The following is a 15,814-nucleotide window of genomic DNA, read 5'->3' on the forward strand; positions in this document are numbered from 1 at the left end:
GAGGACAGAGTACTTGCTTTTTCAGAGCTATATGAATGCAGCTTGACAGACTCACTAGAATTCTTCAATGTAAATTTTTTATTATAAAGTCATGGGATGTGAATTCACTTAAACTGTAAAACTCCTTCATGAATACTAACAAACTTGAAAATTTCAACAAGGATGACTGTTCCTAGCCACCAAAAACCACGAAAACATCTAGTAATTCCAGATTAAGGACAACTTTTAGACATTCATGATAAAATTAAACTCTTGTAATTTTGTTGAAAAAAATCAGCTCTATAGCAAAATCTGACTTCAGATCAAACCTGGAGTGGTACAAAACAATCAAATAAAATAGAAAGAGAGTATAGGAAAGAGTAGTACTAAATAACCAAAGGGGTAACTGAAGGAAGGAGTTGTGTTGCTGTTTAAGGTTGAAAGTCCTCTGTGTGTGTGTGTGTGTGTGTGTGTGTGTGTTTGTGGCATACTATTTACTCAGCATCAAAAATCTCAAGGAAATGGACCCAACAAGTTTACATGTGATGTCAAGTATATAGTCAATGAACAAAAACAGGATGTTGAGTTAACCATTACAGCTATGAAGAAACAAAGCAATTCCTGTATCTTCATTTTCTAGTTTTGAAGACCTGCTCTGAGGCAGAGGCTTCTCCATAACGTGGAACACATAGCATTAACATCACCATCATCTGGGCTCGCTTCAACCCCATAAAAAGCTGTATTTCAGGGCATGTCAGTAGAGAACAATTATCAAGTTGAGGGAAGGTCTGACAGAGATACCTTTGGAAAACAACAACATAAATATGTATGTATGTATGAATGCAACTGGATTAAAATAAATATGATTTATGATATTCCTGGACATAATGTTATAGAAATCTTAACTGTCCCCAAATTAATCTAAAAACTTAACAAAGCCCCAATCAAAATACCAATAGGTTGGTTCATTTGTTTTGGTGGAATGAGAGGAAGGCTTGATAAAATGTAAGTTTTATCTGGAAAAAGTAACAAATAGGAAACACATGAATAGCAAGAGCAAAGGGAAGGAGACTATCCCAAACAGATGTCACAAGTATTACAAAGCCAAAACCCATAGAATAATGTGGTACAACACCAGGACTACACAGGAAGCTCCATGGAACAAAACAGGAAGTTCAGAAACAGATCTACAAATACATAAGATTTGTTCAATGAACAAATTAAGTATCTGAAATCTGTGGGGGGGAAATGGATTCACCTATAAATGATGTGGGCTATCATTTAGTAGAAAAGAACATATGAGTTTTGCTGGTAAGATGGTTTTAGTATAAGTGTTGCCGAAGGGAGCACGAGGTAAGATGGTTTTAAAAGCCTGAAATGGTAGAGGCTGAATGGGAGAACAGAATCCATCCATGAACAGTATGCTAAAGAGTGACAGCCCTGAGCTCTCAACTCATGGCTCCTGACAGGATTCCCAACAAGAAAGGGAATGCTGTCAACTGGTATGCCCTCTTTCCCCTTGTTAGACCTCACTGGGTTTCCTTCCACACCATCACTCCCACAATCGCCAATCCCTCTTCTCAGCGAGCATTTCTCTACTACCTGTTCCCCACTCTGTAACACAAAAGGATTCTGGGAAGTTAAGAGAAGTTCTCTATACATTCTGGATTCCCTGACACCCCTGACACCCCAGTCATTGTAAGGCATCTGTATGAACGATCCAAGAGTTACCAAACTTCAGGAATAAGGCTTACCTGTTTCCTCTTTTCAGGGGGAAGTGACGGATCTCCATCCTACAAAGAAAGAAATGTTACACTTTACTTAAAAAAAAAAAAAAGAAAAAAGAAAAAGTGTGCTTAGATTCAGGGAACTGAACAAAACTCCAAACTAAATTCAGACCCTCCCACTCCTTCCTCCTGCAATCAATAGTGTGCTGAACCAAATTCAAATATATTTTTTTAAGATTTTTTTTTTAATTTGAGGGAGAGAAATACTGAGAGAAAGAGCATGAGCAGGGAGAAGAGGGAGAAGTAGGCTCCCTACTGAGCTGGGAACCCAACATGGGGCTCGATCCCAGAACCCTGAAATCATGACCAGAGCTGAAGGCAGATGCTTAACCAACTAAGCCACCCAGACATCCCTCACATATGCTTTTTTAAAAATTAAGTATAAACTGAACCAGTTATTTTGGAAAAACCTCTAGGAAATCAGTTCCAATTAGGACCAAACCTAGATACTTTCTAAAACCATATGAACCAAGTAAATACATGAAAAACTGGATTTATCTTTGAGCAGAGCCAAAACTGAGATAGTATTTCATTTGGTTTGAGTCCAATCCCTCTTTTAAATGTTAGTTCTAAAGGAATAATAGTGGATGCACACATGCTTGAGTTTTCTCCATGGGCAGAACAAGTTTGGGGCGGGGATATGGTAGGGAAGAGGGGATAGGATATGGTCAAGATAAAAGAGAATTAACTGAGAACTTGCAGTCTTCTCAGACTCTCTGTCTTAAAGGATTCATTTTCCCCTCCCCCACCCCTTTGGTGCCACCGGGAAATAAAAAGAACTCAGGTGACACATAAATGCTCAGTAAACCAGTACTCTTTTCTCCCATGCTGCCTGAATATAAGTCAACATCATGTAGAAACTTCCTATTCTATTTCTGCTTCAGGAGAGTTCAATGACCCCAGCTTAGATGGCTAAATGTGAGCCATCAGGTCAGCACTCAAAAACAGAGATCGTAACGTTGTGAGGAAAAAAAAGTGGAATGCATCTAGTTCTCTACCATTGGAACCCTCCATCTCAGTATAATCTGCAGCCTTAACAATCTTGCCACATAAAAAAAAAACCCAGAGTGACTCTAAATGCCCAGCATAAGGGAAAGGTAAAAGAAATTATGGAAATCTTACTATGCAAATATTTTTAAAAAGGAGTTAAATTTGTTGGTATGGCCTAGAGAAATGACCAAAGGACTGAGTGAAAAGCAAGTTCTGGGACTATGTTTACACAGTGGGGATGAGCAGAACTCTGCAATGATGGAAACGCTCAGTATCTCACCGTCCCCACACAGTGGCCATCATGGAACTCTTCTACATCCACATAGTCCCACATGGTATCCGGCAGGGATTGGGCCCATGAAATGTGCCGAGACTGAAGAACGGCGTTTTCAATTTCACTGAATTCTAATTAATTTGAAATGGAATTTAAATAATCACATGTGGCTAGCTGCTTTTGGATTGGTGCAGATTTGTAATAAGAATCCTCTTTAAACAGGGGTGCTTGGCTGGCTCAGTGGGTAGAGCAAGCAACCTTTGATCTCCACGTGGTGAGTTCTAGTCCCAATTACCCTGAGTGTAGAGATTACTTAAAAAAAAGAAAAGAAAGGTAAAAAGAAAAAGAAACAACAAAAAGTGATAAAAATGATAAAAAAAAAAAAAATGAAAAGGCCCATACGATTAAACTAAGAAGGAGGCAGGTACAAACACATTTGTATGAGTTTTCATAGATGTCAGAGGAGGCACACAACGCCTGCTAGCGACTGGGGCTGGGTTGTGGCGGAAACAGGGGTGACAACTTTCACTTCTTCATTTTTCCATGTTGGAACTGTTTGAATGTGAGCCTCCCCCCACTTTTTTTTTAAAGAACTGGTGTGTTAAAATCGTCACTTTTTTTTTTCTTTTAAAATTTTAATTCCAGTGTAACCCACTTTCTATCTTAAAGAGGGCACGAGAACATCGCCGTGACGTAACACGTACAATCAGCTCCCGGTACTTCTTCTTCAGGGACTGATGGCGCTCCCGAAGCTGATTGGCCATGAGTTTGTACTGGTCCCTTTCTTGCTGGCATGTGTCTAGCTCCTTGGAGAGGATCAGCAGGGCTTCCTTTTTACTCTCCAGCTTTCTTTTACACACCAGGTACTGCAAAACAAAAACAAAAACAAAAAGAAATCCAACCAGCTGGTCAAAAACGTCAATAGACCTCCGTTTAACACACCCCGTTTCATGCTTCCTGCACGGTTGGTTTTGTTTTGTGGAGTTTTTTGTTTTTAGAGAACATATACCCAGAGATGTCAGTCAGTAAATGATGTATGCAGTAGGTATACAATATGCAGACTGCCATGGTACCTGACCTACACCCCTCACGACAGAACCAAAACCCTGGATGTTCATTAACTTTAGCAAACTGGGATAAACAGATAAAATACTTTAGCCAACATATAAGTAAAAAAGCAAATTTTTAACAATGACATAGATAGATAGTTGGACCCAAATTTTGTTTTAAAAAATATATTTAGGTAAGATTATATAAAATTTTATTAAAATTCAATGAAATGATAGACACAGAAAGATAATTCAATACAAATTTTGTAAAAATATTAGTAACAACTCTTGGCCACGTGTTTTTTTATAATTTTATTCTTTGTGCTTTTCTGTGTCTTCTAAATTTTCTAGAAGAAACCCATATGGCTTTACTATAATAAGTAAATACAAAAAGTGCTATTAGAAATAACTTAATTGAACTATAAATCACTGCAGAAGATTTCCTTTGTCCATTCACCCCAGCAGACATTTTCTTACCTGAGAATGTCTGTTTACTAACTCCACCAAGATGTGTACAACTTCTATAACTCCAATGCAGGCACCCACCACCCAGGCACCAAATGAGCTAAGTATTTTAGCCACACTTCGATTACCCCCGGTACCCCAGTTGGGTGTACCTAGCTGGAACTCTTCCTCAGGGGGACAGGCTTTCTTCATCCCTTCTTCTCTCCATCAGCCCATCCCCACCCTGACCATGAACCACCCTCATCTGATAATCAGCCACCACACGGGCCAGTGTGAGCCTGACTGGGACTCTTGACTTTCATTGGATATACTGCACGGCCTGGCGTTATTCACGTATGTGAAATGTGGCATTAAATACCTTTTGAATTTGCCCCGTAAAAGACCAAATCCAGAGCATTCATGAAAACAATTTATAGTTTCATTATACACCCTGACATGAGCACTTTGTCATTACGGACGCTCGCACAAAGCAGAGAGAGAATCAGCGCTCCCATACCATTGGAGTCAATGCTCTTTTATGGACAAAAAGCATTACTCATATATAGTGCTTGCTTGGAACTGACTTTGTTAAGTTCAATTTCAAATAAATGAAAGGGGAAAAAGAGAGTTTTGTGCATTAGCACAATTTTTTTTTTTCCTAAAAAAAAGTAATTGCTTAGCTTCAAAACAAAGGGGAAAGAAAAACCATTCTGAGACGGATTTGAGTTCTAAGAGAGGACACTTCCATCTTGGGTGAATCTTATTCCTGGCAGTAATGAGGTTGGAATCCTGCCTTAAAACGTCCTGGATTTTTAAGACTTTGACATCGTCTTCGTGGAGGCAAAATGGTTCTGTTGCCACTGTGATTTCTCAGGAGTAAAATCCCCAACGAGTAAATATCAGAGGAGAGTGGCTCAAAACCTAAACTGCAATGTCCTAAGGGAGGTATTGAGATTTCACAGGGAAAAAATCCTGTTTACACACAATTTAACAGATCTGCCCTTGCACCTTTGGTTCTTTGCCCGGGATCAGCAAGCCTCGGTTGTCAGGGCTGTTAGTATTGGTGGCACAAAAACGGCCACCTTTGTCCCTTCACTTGATCAGATTCAACTCTGAGACCCCACAGACACTGTCTTCCACCTTCGGGGAAGAATATTCCAATTGCGTGGAGACACTGTGAGGTGCTGTAGGCAAGATTAGCCGTAACATCGGTCTCGGGAAGTGGTGAGGGCCACCTCTTATTGGCAAAGTGGAAATTCAGGTTCCCTGACCTTGAACTGCTGTCTATTAGGATCCAAGAGCGCAGCAGTTTCTCTCCCAAGGCCTGGTTCAGACAGGGCCTTGGAAGCCGTGAGGGCTGTAATAGGACTCCCTTCCCTTGAGTCCAGAGTACCCGGCAGGAAACAGGCACAGAGGCCTCTGTGAAGACAGTGACCTGGGACTTGCTGAGTGGCATCCCTGTAGATCGAGTTCCTTCAAGGAACGAAAAACAGGACCATTATACCTGCCCCAAAGGGTCAGAAAGCAACACATTCCATACAGAACCTAGAGCCACAGCAGCAAAAGGGTGGTCTTTCGGAAGCCGCTGCTCGACAGCGTTTATCCCTTTCTTCTGCTGACTCCGGTCTAGAGCAGCAAACAGCAACAACTGCCCTCCATGCCGTTGATTTTTATCACGAGAACAAATCTCAGGCTGGAGCCTCATTTCTGAAGCAGCTCAAAGTGGTGCTGCCCCGAGGACGGGACGGCTTCCCCGGAGTCCCCCAACCCTGGTGCGGCAGAATCAAGAAGGAAGAAGGCTAGAGAACACTGCGCTGTGTCCCCCTGCCCCACCGCAGGCCGGGGGTGCTGGTGAAACTGCGGATGCCCGGCCCCAGCTCAGAGCCACGGAGTCGGAATCTCTGGTACCGGCTCAGGCTCAGGAATCTGCATCGTTAGCCCACGACACGGGGAATCTCACTCCGGCTACACTTTGAAAACCCAGGCTCTAGAGGCCTCCTGCTTCATACTGTGTCCAGAGTTAGAACCCTAACTGCAATAGTTCGAGAGGCCAGCAGAGGCCTGCGGGTCCAAGGGCGAGGCACGGTCTCAGAACCGTTCTGTGCCATTTTTTGGAGACCAGAGGGGGACCAAAGTACAAGCAAGGGCTCTGTTTCCTGCACCCGGCCAGAGAGCTTATGTCTGTTATCAAAGTAACAACAGAAAACTCGGGGGCGGGGGGGTAGGGGCGGAGAAGCGATATTGGGAAATGGGAAGGAATTTCTCGCACTCGTTCTAAAATGGTTATAGTTTGGTCCCTGTGGTGGAAGCTGTTAAAATGACCCATTTCCTAGCCCTCCAATTAGAAACAAAACAACGAAAAACCTGGAAGGGAAGGAAAAGGTCCTGAAGAGCCTCTTTGTTGGCAGCTTCTGAACAACGGGCAAGTGTAGCCTTGGGCGGGACCAAAACCTAAACAGGAAGCCGGACCAACCAAGTTACTGTGCTTGAGACATTTCAGCTCCTAAAGGAGGCCGGGGTAAGTGTAGAGGATGGAGGAAGTGGACAACAGAGAATCAGCAGGCAGGGCCAGGAGTCCTCCGTCTGGAAGTGGGTCTCGCCTAGAACTAATCATGAACTGTGGGGGCCCTGGGAGAACCACAGAACAGAACACACACACCCCGCCTGGAAGAGGAGAGGGCCAACCAGGGTGCCCTGAAACTTGTGGAACCCATGATTTTACCCCCATTACCCAATATCATTGGGGGTAAAGGGTGTCCAGGAAAACGTGGGGGCGGGGAGGGATGGGGCTCCCGTCCAGGAGGTAGGACTCACTTCAAGCGCCCAGAAATTGCTTCCTCTGCCTTATCTAGGACAGAGCTGGCTCAGTGGTTTCCAAAGATCACCCGTGACTGTGGCAGTTTCAGAATCTCTATATATCAGGGGTTATCAGATGCCCACTAGCTGCCGTGGGTGCTGGGCGGAGGCTGTGACTGCAATAACAATTTACAACAGAATGAGAAAAGGCTAATGCCTGTGTGGTTAACATGAGCATCTCTCTCTAATATTTCTAGCTCTCCTTTCCTTCCAGGCCCATGGCAGGACTGTCCCTTCCTGTGCTTTGGAGTAAGGTAGAGCCATGTAACTTGCTTTATCCCATAAAATGGGCCTCTCAGGGACATGAGGTTGTCCCAGGGTGAAAGCACTTGAGAGTCTAGGTGAGAATCACCGATCCTTCTCCTCACCGGTTGCAACGGGTGTGGAACCAGGTACGGCCCTGAGGACAAAATGGTCTTGACTGTGGTGTCAATATAGCAGATGACTTGCCCTGGAGAGTCCGTGGGGTCCACAAAGACCCTGACATGATCCAGAAGTAAAATTCTGTGGTGTTAAGGTATGGAGATTTGGGAAAGGTGTTTGTTACCAGGGCCTAACTTAGCCCATCCCAACTCATGGAGTCGAATCAGAGAACGAGCATAGGGAGACCGGTGAAGAGGATATTTGCCTCTGGTCTGTGCTTCTTTTGAACCACCACAAAGATGAAGATCCATCACTGTGAACCAAAAACCCAGTTTCTGTGACAGATGCTCTCCGTGTGTGGGTGCCTTCAATCCTCACAGCAACACCGTGAAGTCACTCTGACCTCCTCATGTATAGTGTGGAAGGGCTTATGTAATGTGCTGAGGGGCAAACAGAGTCAGAATTTGAACCCAGATCTCTGTAAAGCCAACCCCTGGAAGCCCCAGTGCCTTAAAAACTAAGCATTCCGTGAAAAAGAAAGGAAGGAACGAAAAACACCAGAATATTTATGGAGTTTCTTCCTACATTGAGTTGGTATTCCCAGCACGAGGGAGCTATGGAAGGGCGGTTTTGGGTTTGGCTAGTTCTTAGACCTGGAACAAATGAGTGAAATCTTTATCTCTTCACCCATTCCCCTCCACTTCTCGGGGGCCTGCCTCTCCTTTTCTCAGATGAAGCCTGAAGGAAGATGGGAAAAAACAAAAGGACTCTACAAACATCTCTCCCCTGTGCTCCTTGAGAGGGAGCCAAGTGGAAGCGATAAGGTTACTATCCACTTATAAGAAATGGGATAAACTACAGGGCGTCAGAAAAGAACCAGAGGACTATTTCCTCCAAAGCAGCCAGGATAGAACAGTCTTCTGTAAGCTGTAGCTGGTCTCAGCCACCCATTCAATAAATATTTTCTAGGTGCCTTCTTTGTGTGAGGCACAGAGCCAAACACCGTTTCCCCCGAAGGGATAAATGGTCCTGTTGATTTTGAAAATGAAAAACATGATACCTGGATAACAAACCTTATTTCCACAATCCCTTAAGGGTTTTTCTGAATCTCCCCAGTGTTCTGAAGACTGAAAATGTGTTCACATCCCATTAGTGACCTCAGTGATGTGAGGGCGTTTATAGTCTTTATGCCACTAACTGTGAATCTTTAGATATTTGCTGAAGACAAATGAATGTGTTTGATTATTGACTAAGCCACCACCCTAGAGTCTGCTGGGGCCAATACATAATATTTTGTATGCTTATGGCAATTCCTCTCAGATTCCAATAACTCCTGCTTCTGAAATGACTTTGGGGCCCAAGGATTTTGGGTAGGGAACCTGACTTTTACTTGAAAGTCTCCTTCACCAATCCCTAGGAAGTCTCGATGACAAGGGTGTGATTAACACCCCATCTTTCTCAAACAGGAATTGTCCCAAACCTAAGCGTTTATTAGATTTTGACTTCCTTGTGTAGACCAGGAAAAACTAAAAGTACATCACATGCAGTAAACCTTCAAGCTGCTGTAATGCTGTGGGTCTATTCCCATAGCCCATTTTTTTTTCTTTCAAATTAACATCGAATGCTAATAACGCTCATAAACGCAAATAAAGCTCACAGATAACCCACATGACTTGCCCAAAACCGCAAAGAACAATGTTCCTGGCTACTGGATATTTTCTCAGAGTGTTTTCCAAGTCGTGGGTCATGACACCTTCATCTGGGTACCGAGATCAATCCACTTGCAACCCCTCATTTTCTTTAAAAAAAAAAAAAATGCAGCATAGAACAGAAGATAGCACCCATGCAGTTTCACCAGACTTCTCTTTTAGAACATGGGTGTAGGAATAAACACACACAACCCTATGTATTGTCACACACTTATTGTGGACCGTCATCTATAGACCTGTTCTCTACTATTCTGTAGGAAGCTACTCCATGTATTTACTCATTCACTGGACAAATACGGAATGAAGCTCCCCAAGGGAGACAAGAGTGGGAATGAGGGTGTGGGTTCACGGGCAGGGGAGGAAACCTACAAGGAGGACTCAGTGCTTGGTGAGTTTTGAGAGATGGGGGCCATTATGTAATGCAGATAATTAGGGCTTTGGGATGAAGGCACAACCCTGATTAGTTCAGACCTGCCCTGCCTACCTCACTGAGCTCCAAAAGGAAGATGCTGTGCAAAATTTGACTTTATATGCTTTTTCAAAATTAGAAGTATTATTCTTCTCACATTTAAAGCAAACAAAACACTTTTGCAGACACTCCCTCATTGGGTGGTCCATACTATATGACAAGTGGGACAAAAACTGTTTCTCCCAGGGGCACCTGGGTGGCTCAGTGGGTTGGGCCTCTGCCTTCGGCTCAGGTCATGATCCCCGGGTGCTGGGATCGAGCCCCGCATCGGGCGCTCCTCCTCTCTCTCTGCCTGCCTCTCTGCCTCCTTGTGATCTCTCTTCTGTCCAATAATAAATAAAATCTTAAAAAAAAAATTAAAATTAAAAAAAACCCTGTTTCTCCCATTTGACAAAGTAGCTGAGATTATCTTTCTCAGAGTCACATACCTAACTAACTACTGTCAGCTCGAACCAGGACTCATTTTTTTAAAAGATTTTATTTGTTTATTTGAGAGAGAGAGAGAGCACGAGCACTTGTGCAGGCAGAGGGAGAGGGAGGCACCGACTCCCCGCTTTGCGGTGAGCCCGATGTGAGGCTTGGTCCCAGGATCCTGGGATCATGACCAGAGCTGAAAGCAGACACTTAACCAACTGAGCCACTCAGGTGTTCCTCCCTCAAATCACGACTCTCAATTACAAATCCCAGGCTCTTTTAGTATTCGATATTGGTACCAATTACATTGAGTAGCAGGTCCACATATTACCATTCTCGGGTCTAAACACATTCAGAACAAGACACTCAGAGATCACTGTACACTGAGCAGCGCATTTTACGCACAGTATGTTGAGGCCCCGTTTGGAAGACAGGCAGCTCTCCTGGGGCCTTTTCAAACACATTCCCTGGGGAAGGGCTGAGGCGTAAGAGGACACCCAGCCATCTGCTCAGGTGTCAGCCAACTCCATCCCGAAGAGTTCTGGCTGCCTGCGTGCTGATGACCACACAGAGCTCAACACCAAGTGAATCACAGGCATGAGACACTTAGTTTTTCAAAGGGCACTTGCACACAGTTATACTGGTTGTGATTCAGGCCCCGGGGTCTCTTTTCTTGGCTAACCCAAATCCTCCCCCTACCTCAGCCAGGGTTTTTGTTCATTATGATGGCTTTTCCATCATCCTACCTAAATTGGTGTCACCAGCTCAGACTCTCCTCTGTACTCACTCTCATCTCTAACTTGACGCCTCCATTGGAACATATGAGGGGCAGCTTGGTCTATGACCACATCGAGCCCACTCCAGCCTCAGGGCCTTTGCATTGCTGTTTCTTCTACTTGGCCCATTCTGCATGGCCCGTTCCCAGTTTTCCTTCAGATATCTGTTGTAATGTCTCCTTCTCAGGAAGCTTGTCCCTGTCTGTCACCACTCAGAATCTCAATCTTTTCATAGTGTATTACTTTCCTTCATTGTACTTGTTACTTGACCTTGAGTTATACAACTCACTGTTGGTTTATTTTCAACCTCTCTCTCTCCAGATGCCTGGCACTAAAAACAATGCAGGGTACCTACCTGTGGCTCAATACATACATATAATGAATGAGACAATGGCATACATTTATCTTACCCTGACATCCTGTGACACATGTAGTTTTGTCCCCTTCTGACAGAGTCTCAAACTCACAAGTGGTAAAGACCTCAGGACTCCTCTAAGGCAGGCCTCTAATTGCACAGATGAGGAAGCTGGGACTCAGCATGATACACTGGCTTACACAGGGTTGACTAGTGGGACCCAGAGTCAAACCCAAGCTGAGGGTTCCTCTCAGTCCGGTGCATTTCTCTCCACCTCCCCAATCAAGGTACACATCCCTAGCAAGACATGAATGCCTATAAACTTAGAACGGTGCCTGGTCCTTTTTTATAGCAATAAAAATTATTAATATAACACAAGAGATAATAATAGATGATAATGTGACCTGACCATCATTCATCAATCATTACTAACTATAGCATGCTAAATGCTATAGAGAGGTACACATGGAGCTCCCAGAAACACAGGGAAAGACAGTTTGAATGATGGTTGACAGATCAGGTCGGACTGTGAGATCTGATCAGCTGCCTTACCTCCAGCCAGAAGGAGTGCAACGCCTGCATTTGGATCTTGGCTTGACCACTCACTGGTTACGTGATCAATTACTCAGCCCCTCCATGCCTCAGTTTCTCTGTTAAATGGGTATAATCATAGTCTCTTCATAGGGCTCGTGTGAGAATTAAAGCAATTAGTATGTATAACACACTTAAAATAGGAAGTGCCGTATGTGTACTGATACTCTCTACTCTTCTTAAGCACAAGGAGAGGATCACAGCTCGGCAAAGAAGGGGCTCGAAGAATTGGAGGAAGATGTGAACATTTGGAAGGGATCCCAAAGGACAGGTGGAGGGGTTCGTTTTGTTGGGGAGGAGATGAAGTTGTGACAGGTAGCGGTGATGGGAAAATAATATTCCCGGCAGGGAAACGGCCAGAGCAAAGCACAAAGGTGACACATGGGAAGACACGCTGGGCTGTCTCTGGCATTGGGGTGGGAATGACGCCTGCATCAGATAAAGCTGGAAAGAGAGACAGATGGGTGGTCAGGTCAGAAAGGGCCTGGAAGTCGTGCTGGAGAGTTCAGATTTTATTCTTCCAGCAAGCAGGAGCCCTGAGGGGCTCTGAATAGGGGAGTGACATTAAGAATCCTTTGAGGAAGACAACTGGGTCCTGACATCATGTGGCGTAAATTATCTTTGACTCTACTGCTTGGGTAAAATTGGTTGCTGAGCTCCCAGGGGGAGGGGAAGGCAGCTGGGGACGGGGACTTGCTTTGCAGACATACCTCTGGATCCTGCCGTTTGATCTGATCTGTCAAGCCTACAAAGAACATACTGACTTTGCGGTTTCTTAATATGGATTCTGTTATCACCTTGTCTAACGCAATTCTGTTAGGGAGGTGCTGCCCAGGCAACAAGAAACAAGCATGGGTCTGGCCTCAGCCTCAGCAGCTGGTATCAGAATCCTATCGACGGGCGAATGGCTGCATGGCAACCCATCCCCCTGTCCAAGGGCTGAGCCCAGGGGGACAAGCCACAGGAAAATGCCCCCACTTTCTGGTCACTTGGGTGGGGCCAAGGGATACACTCTTGATTCTCCTTAGGCTTCCATTTTTGCTCCCTAGTCAGGGTGTAATTCTGCCTGGTAAGTTTGAGTGTGGTTTAGGGGCTGGCGATATTTGCTCTCTTCCCTACCCAAGGAAAGGCGGGTTTGGCTTTGTTTTCAGTAAAGAGGAAGGAGAAAACAAATTCGTATTTTTGGAATGTCTTCTATGTCCCAGGCACTGTTAGGAGTAATACTAAGGAGAAGTGGGCCTTTATTTCATTACCATAGGAAGTGTAGCAGCCTCTACTCAGCGAATATTGTTACTTTCCAAATTGTACTAAATGCTCAACTTGAAACATTATATTCAATCCTACAGCTATCTATGGAATAGGTTGTGCAATTAGTCCCATTCTAGAGATGAGGAACCGCAGCTCAACAAGGTCAGCTTATCCTTCATTACTAAAGGAATGAGTAGCACACCCAGACTGTTCTCTGCATTGGTCAATCAGGATCCTTTGGTCATTAAGCAACAGTAACTGATCCTCTCATGTAGGCATGTCCTGGGAAGACTCTGGCACACATAGAATTAGCGGGACACAGGGAGGCGGCAAGGTGACTCTGGAGGCTGAAGGCAAGATGAGGTACCCGTGCAGGAAAGATCAGATCAGAGGCCACCAATCGATCGGGAGAACTCTGTTACATTTCAGCCTTTTTCTCTCTTCAAGGGGTTCTCCAGCCATCCAAAGCAGATCGAGTGCCAGCCTTCCCCTGGGGGAGACCAGGACACCCGGACTGTCACCCTGTGCTCTCTCTGCAGATTACATCCAGTGGTAATACCCTCTAAAGCGGGGTGCAGGTGGAAAGAAGAGAACAATGAATGTTCACCTCATTCATCTGGGTGGATCTATTCTAGTGAGCTTATTTCTCAGCTTTGCTAAGGTCCATCCTCCCCTTCTGGTGATTTGTGAATAAAGACAGAAAAAGAAAGAGTGGGCATTTAATAACAATTCCTTTTATTTTAATGGACCCCTGAGTCTTTACTGATCATACCCAGAAACACACATACAGTGGTGAAGTTTCCAGGTTGCAGTGGGGTAAACACCTACCCAATGGGAAAGAAAAACCACACACCAACTACACCGGGTAATCGGTGAAACGTGAACGGAATAAACTTGGTAAAATATGCCCAGTTTTCGGCATGTATATTAGATATCATGAAATATTTTTATTATCCTCTCAAATATAGATTTCTTTTGAATTGCATTTCAATTATATTTTTAAAGGCACAATTCACAAGTCATTTGTCGACGTTAATTCATGCCCGCGCACAAGCACCATGAAGATAGCTTCGTGATGATCATCTGAAGAACCCAGACCCATAGTTTTCACCACTGAGTGGCTTTTATCTACCCGTTTACTGTTATCTGCAATAAAGCAAATCATAATTTGCTACAAGGAAGATCATAATAATTAAATGTCTATCTGACATACTACATTACTATTTAGATGGCTTTATGAACAGATAAATGCGGAGAGGGATGAAGGTAGCCGGGATGTCAGGAAGGGGTCCTCCCCACCACGGGACTCTCACCCTCAAACAGTGACTCATGGGCCTTGGCGATTCTTACTGATGGAATCAGGCTAGTTCTCATTAGCTGCTGCAAGGACATACCCGCCAATCCCCAAAGGCTTTGCTGCCTGATGATAAACGTATGTGGCTGAAGGGTTCATGTTCAGGAATAATTTAGAAACTTCTCAATTCACAGACTCACTCTTTTCTTAGAGGTATTTCCTCCCCTGGCCCCCCTGTACTCTGTCACACCCTCTTCCTACCCTATCTTCCAACCTCCTCCCAGGATACCTCCTTTCTCATCCAATTTGCGGCTTCAGGTAAACAGTACTCAACAAATGACATAACTTCCCCTTCCGATAAGCCATTCCCACCATTCCCGGAACCCCTGTTTTGCCCTGCCTTGTGACGTCTGGCTGGGAATGTCACGATGGCCCCCTTGTCTCCTACCTGTCTAGAGCAGGTACCAGTCCCTTTGAAAACCACAAGTCAGGTCTTGCCATTCACTCATCTTTAAAAAAACCTCTGTTAAGGAGACTGAGAAACAAGAGCCTTTCGATTCCTGGCTGCTGTCCACCTTTGACTCTTCCTGGCTCCTCAGAGCCATGTGACATTCTGGGTACACCTTAATGAGAGCATCACAACCACCTGCCTGCCCACCTGTCTGCTTCGTCACAGACTGAGATCTCCCTGCAGCCAAGGTCCAACTCATTCACCTTTGCATCTCCAGAGCCAAGCTCCTGACCGAGAGTGAGTGCTCAGTAAGTATTTGAGAAAAAAATGAATTTTGGTTCCTAGTAAGCTGAAATATATATTTACAAACACACAGACAGACAGACACATATATAAATATATGTTTGTAATATGTTAGTAAGCTCATCAATTATTATTTATTGTTAAGCCTAAAACTCTCAATTCCATTTCAGCATCAATTAGAAAAAGTCGTCTGTTTGCAAAAACTTGGTATGTATGGAGAGGTCACAAGATGGCTCCTATAGAATTAGCAAAATGGCATTTGCATGTCACCTCATTTTTATCACTTAAAATGAGCACTTCCCCAGATCACAAGGGCATAAACTTCCTTTGCCACCTTCATTCTCTGGATAGGCACTGAGGACTATTGCTTGGAGATACCCTGAACCTTGCCAGGCCAAGTTTGGGCATCTATGGGGTAAGAGGCCAAGTGAGGCCAAGCCCGCACAGATGGCCACGTCACTG

At 44.3% G+C, this 15,814-nt stretch overlaps 1 protein-coding gene across 3 annotated transcripts in view; it reads right to left on the bottom strand.

Annotated features, from left to right (window-relative positions):
• CCDC149 (coiled-coil domain containing 149) overlaps nucleotides 1-15,814 on the bottom strand; it is a 97,655-nt gene that overhangs the window by 61,167 nt on the left and 20,674 nt on the right. For all 3 annotated transcript variants that reach the window (XM_059381845.1, XM_059381837.1, XM_059381830.1), the window contains exons 2-3: nucleotides 3,735-3,896; nucleotides 1,734-1,772 (exon numbers count right to left, since the gene is read on the bottom strand). In XM_059381845.1, the coding sequence (XP_059237828.1) occupies nucleotides 1,734-1,772; nucleotides 3,735-3,896 (201 nt within the window). The remainder of the gene's footprint in view (nucleotides 1-1,733; nucleotides 1,773-3,734; nucleotides 3,897-15,814) is intronic.

Source organism: Mustela nigripes, chromosome 1 (assembly GCF_022355385.1).
Source record: "Mustela nigripes isolate SB6536 chromosome 1, MUSNIG.SB6536, whole genome shotgun sequence".
Lineage (NCBI taxonomy): Eukaryota > Metazoa > Chordata > Mammalia > Carnivora > Mustelidae > Mustela > Mustela nigripes.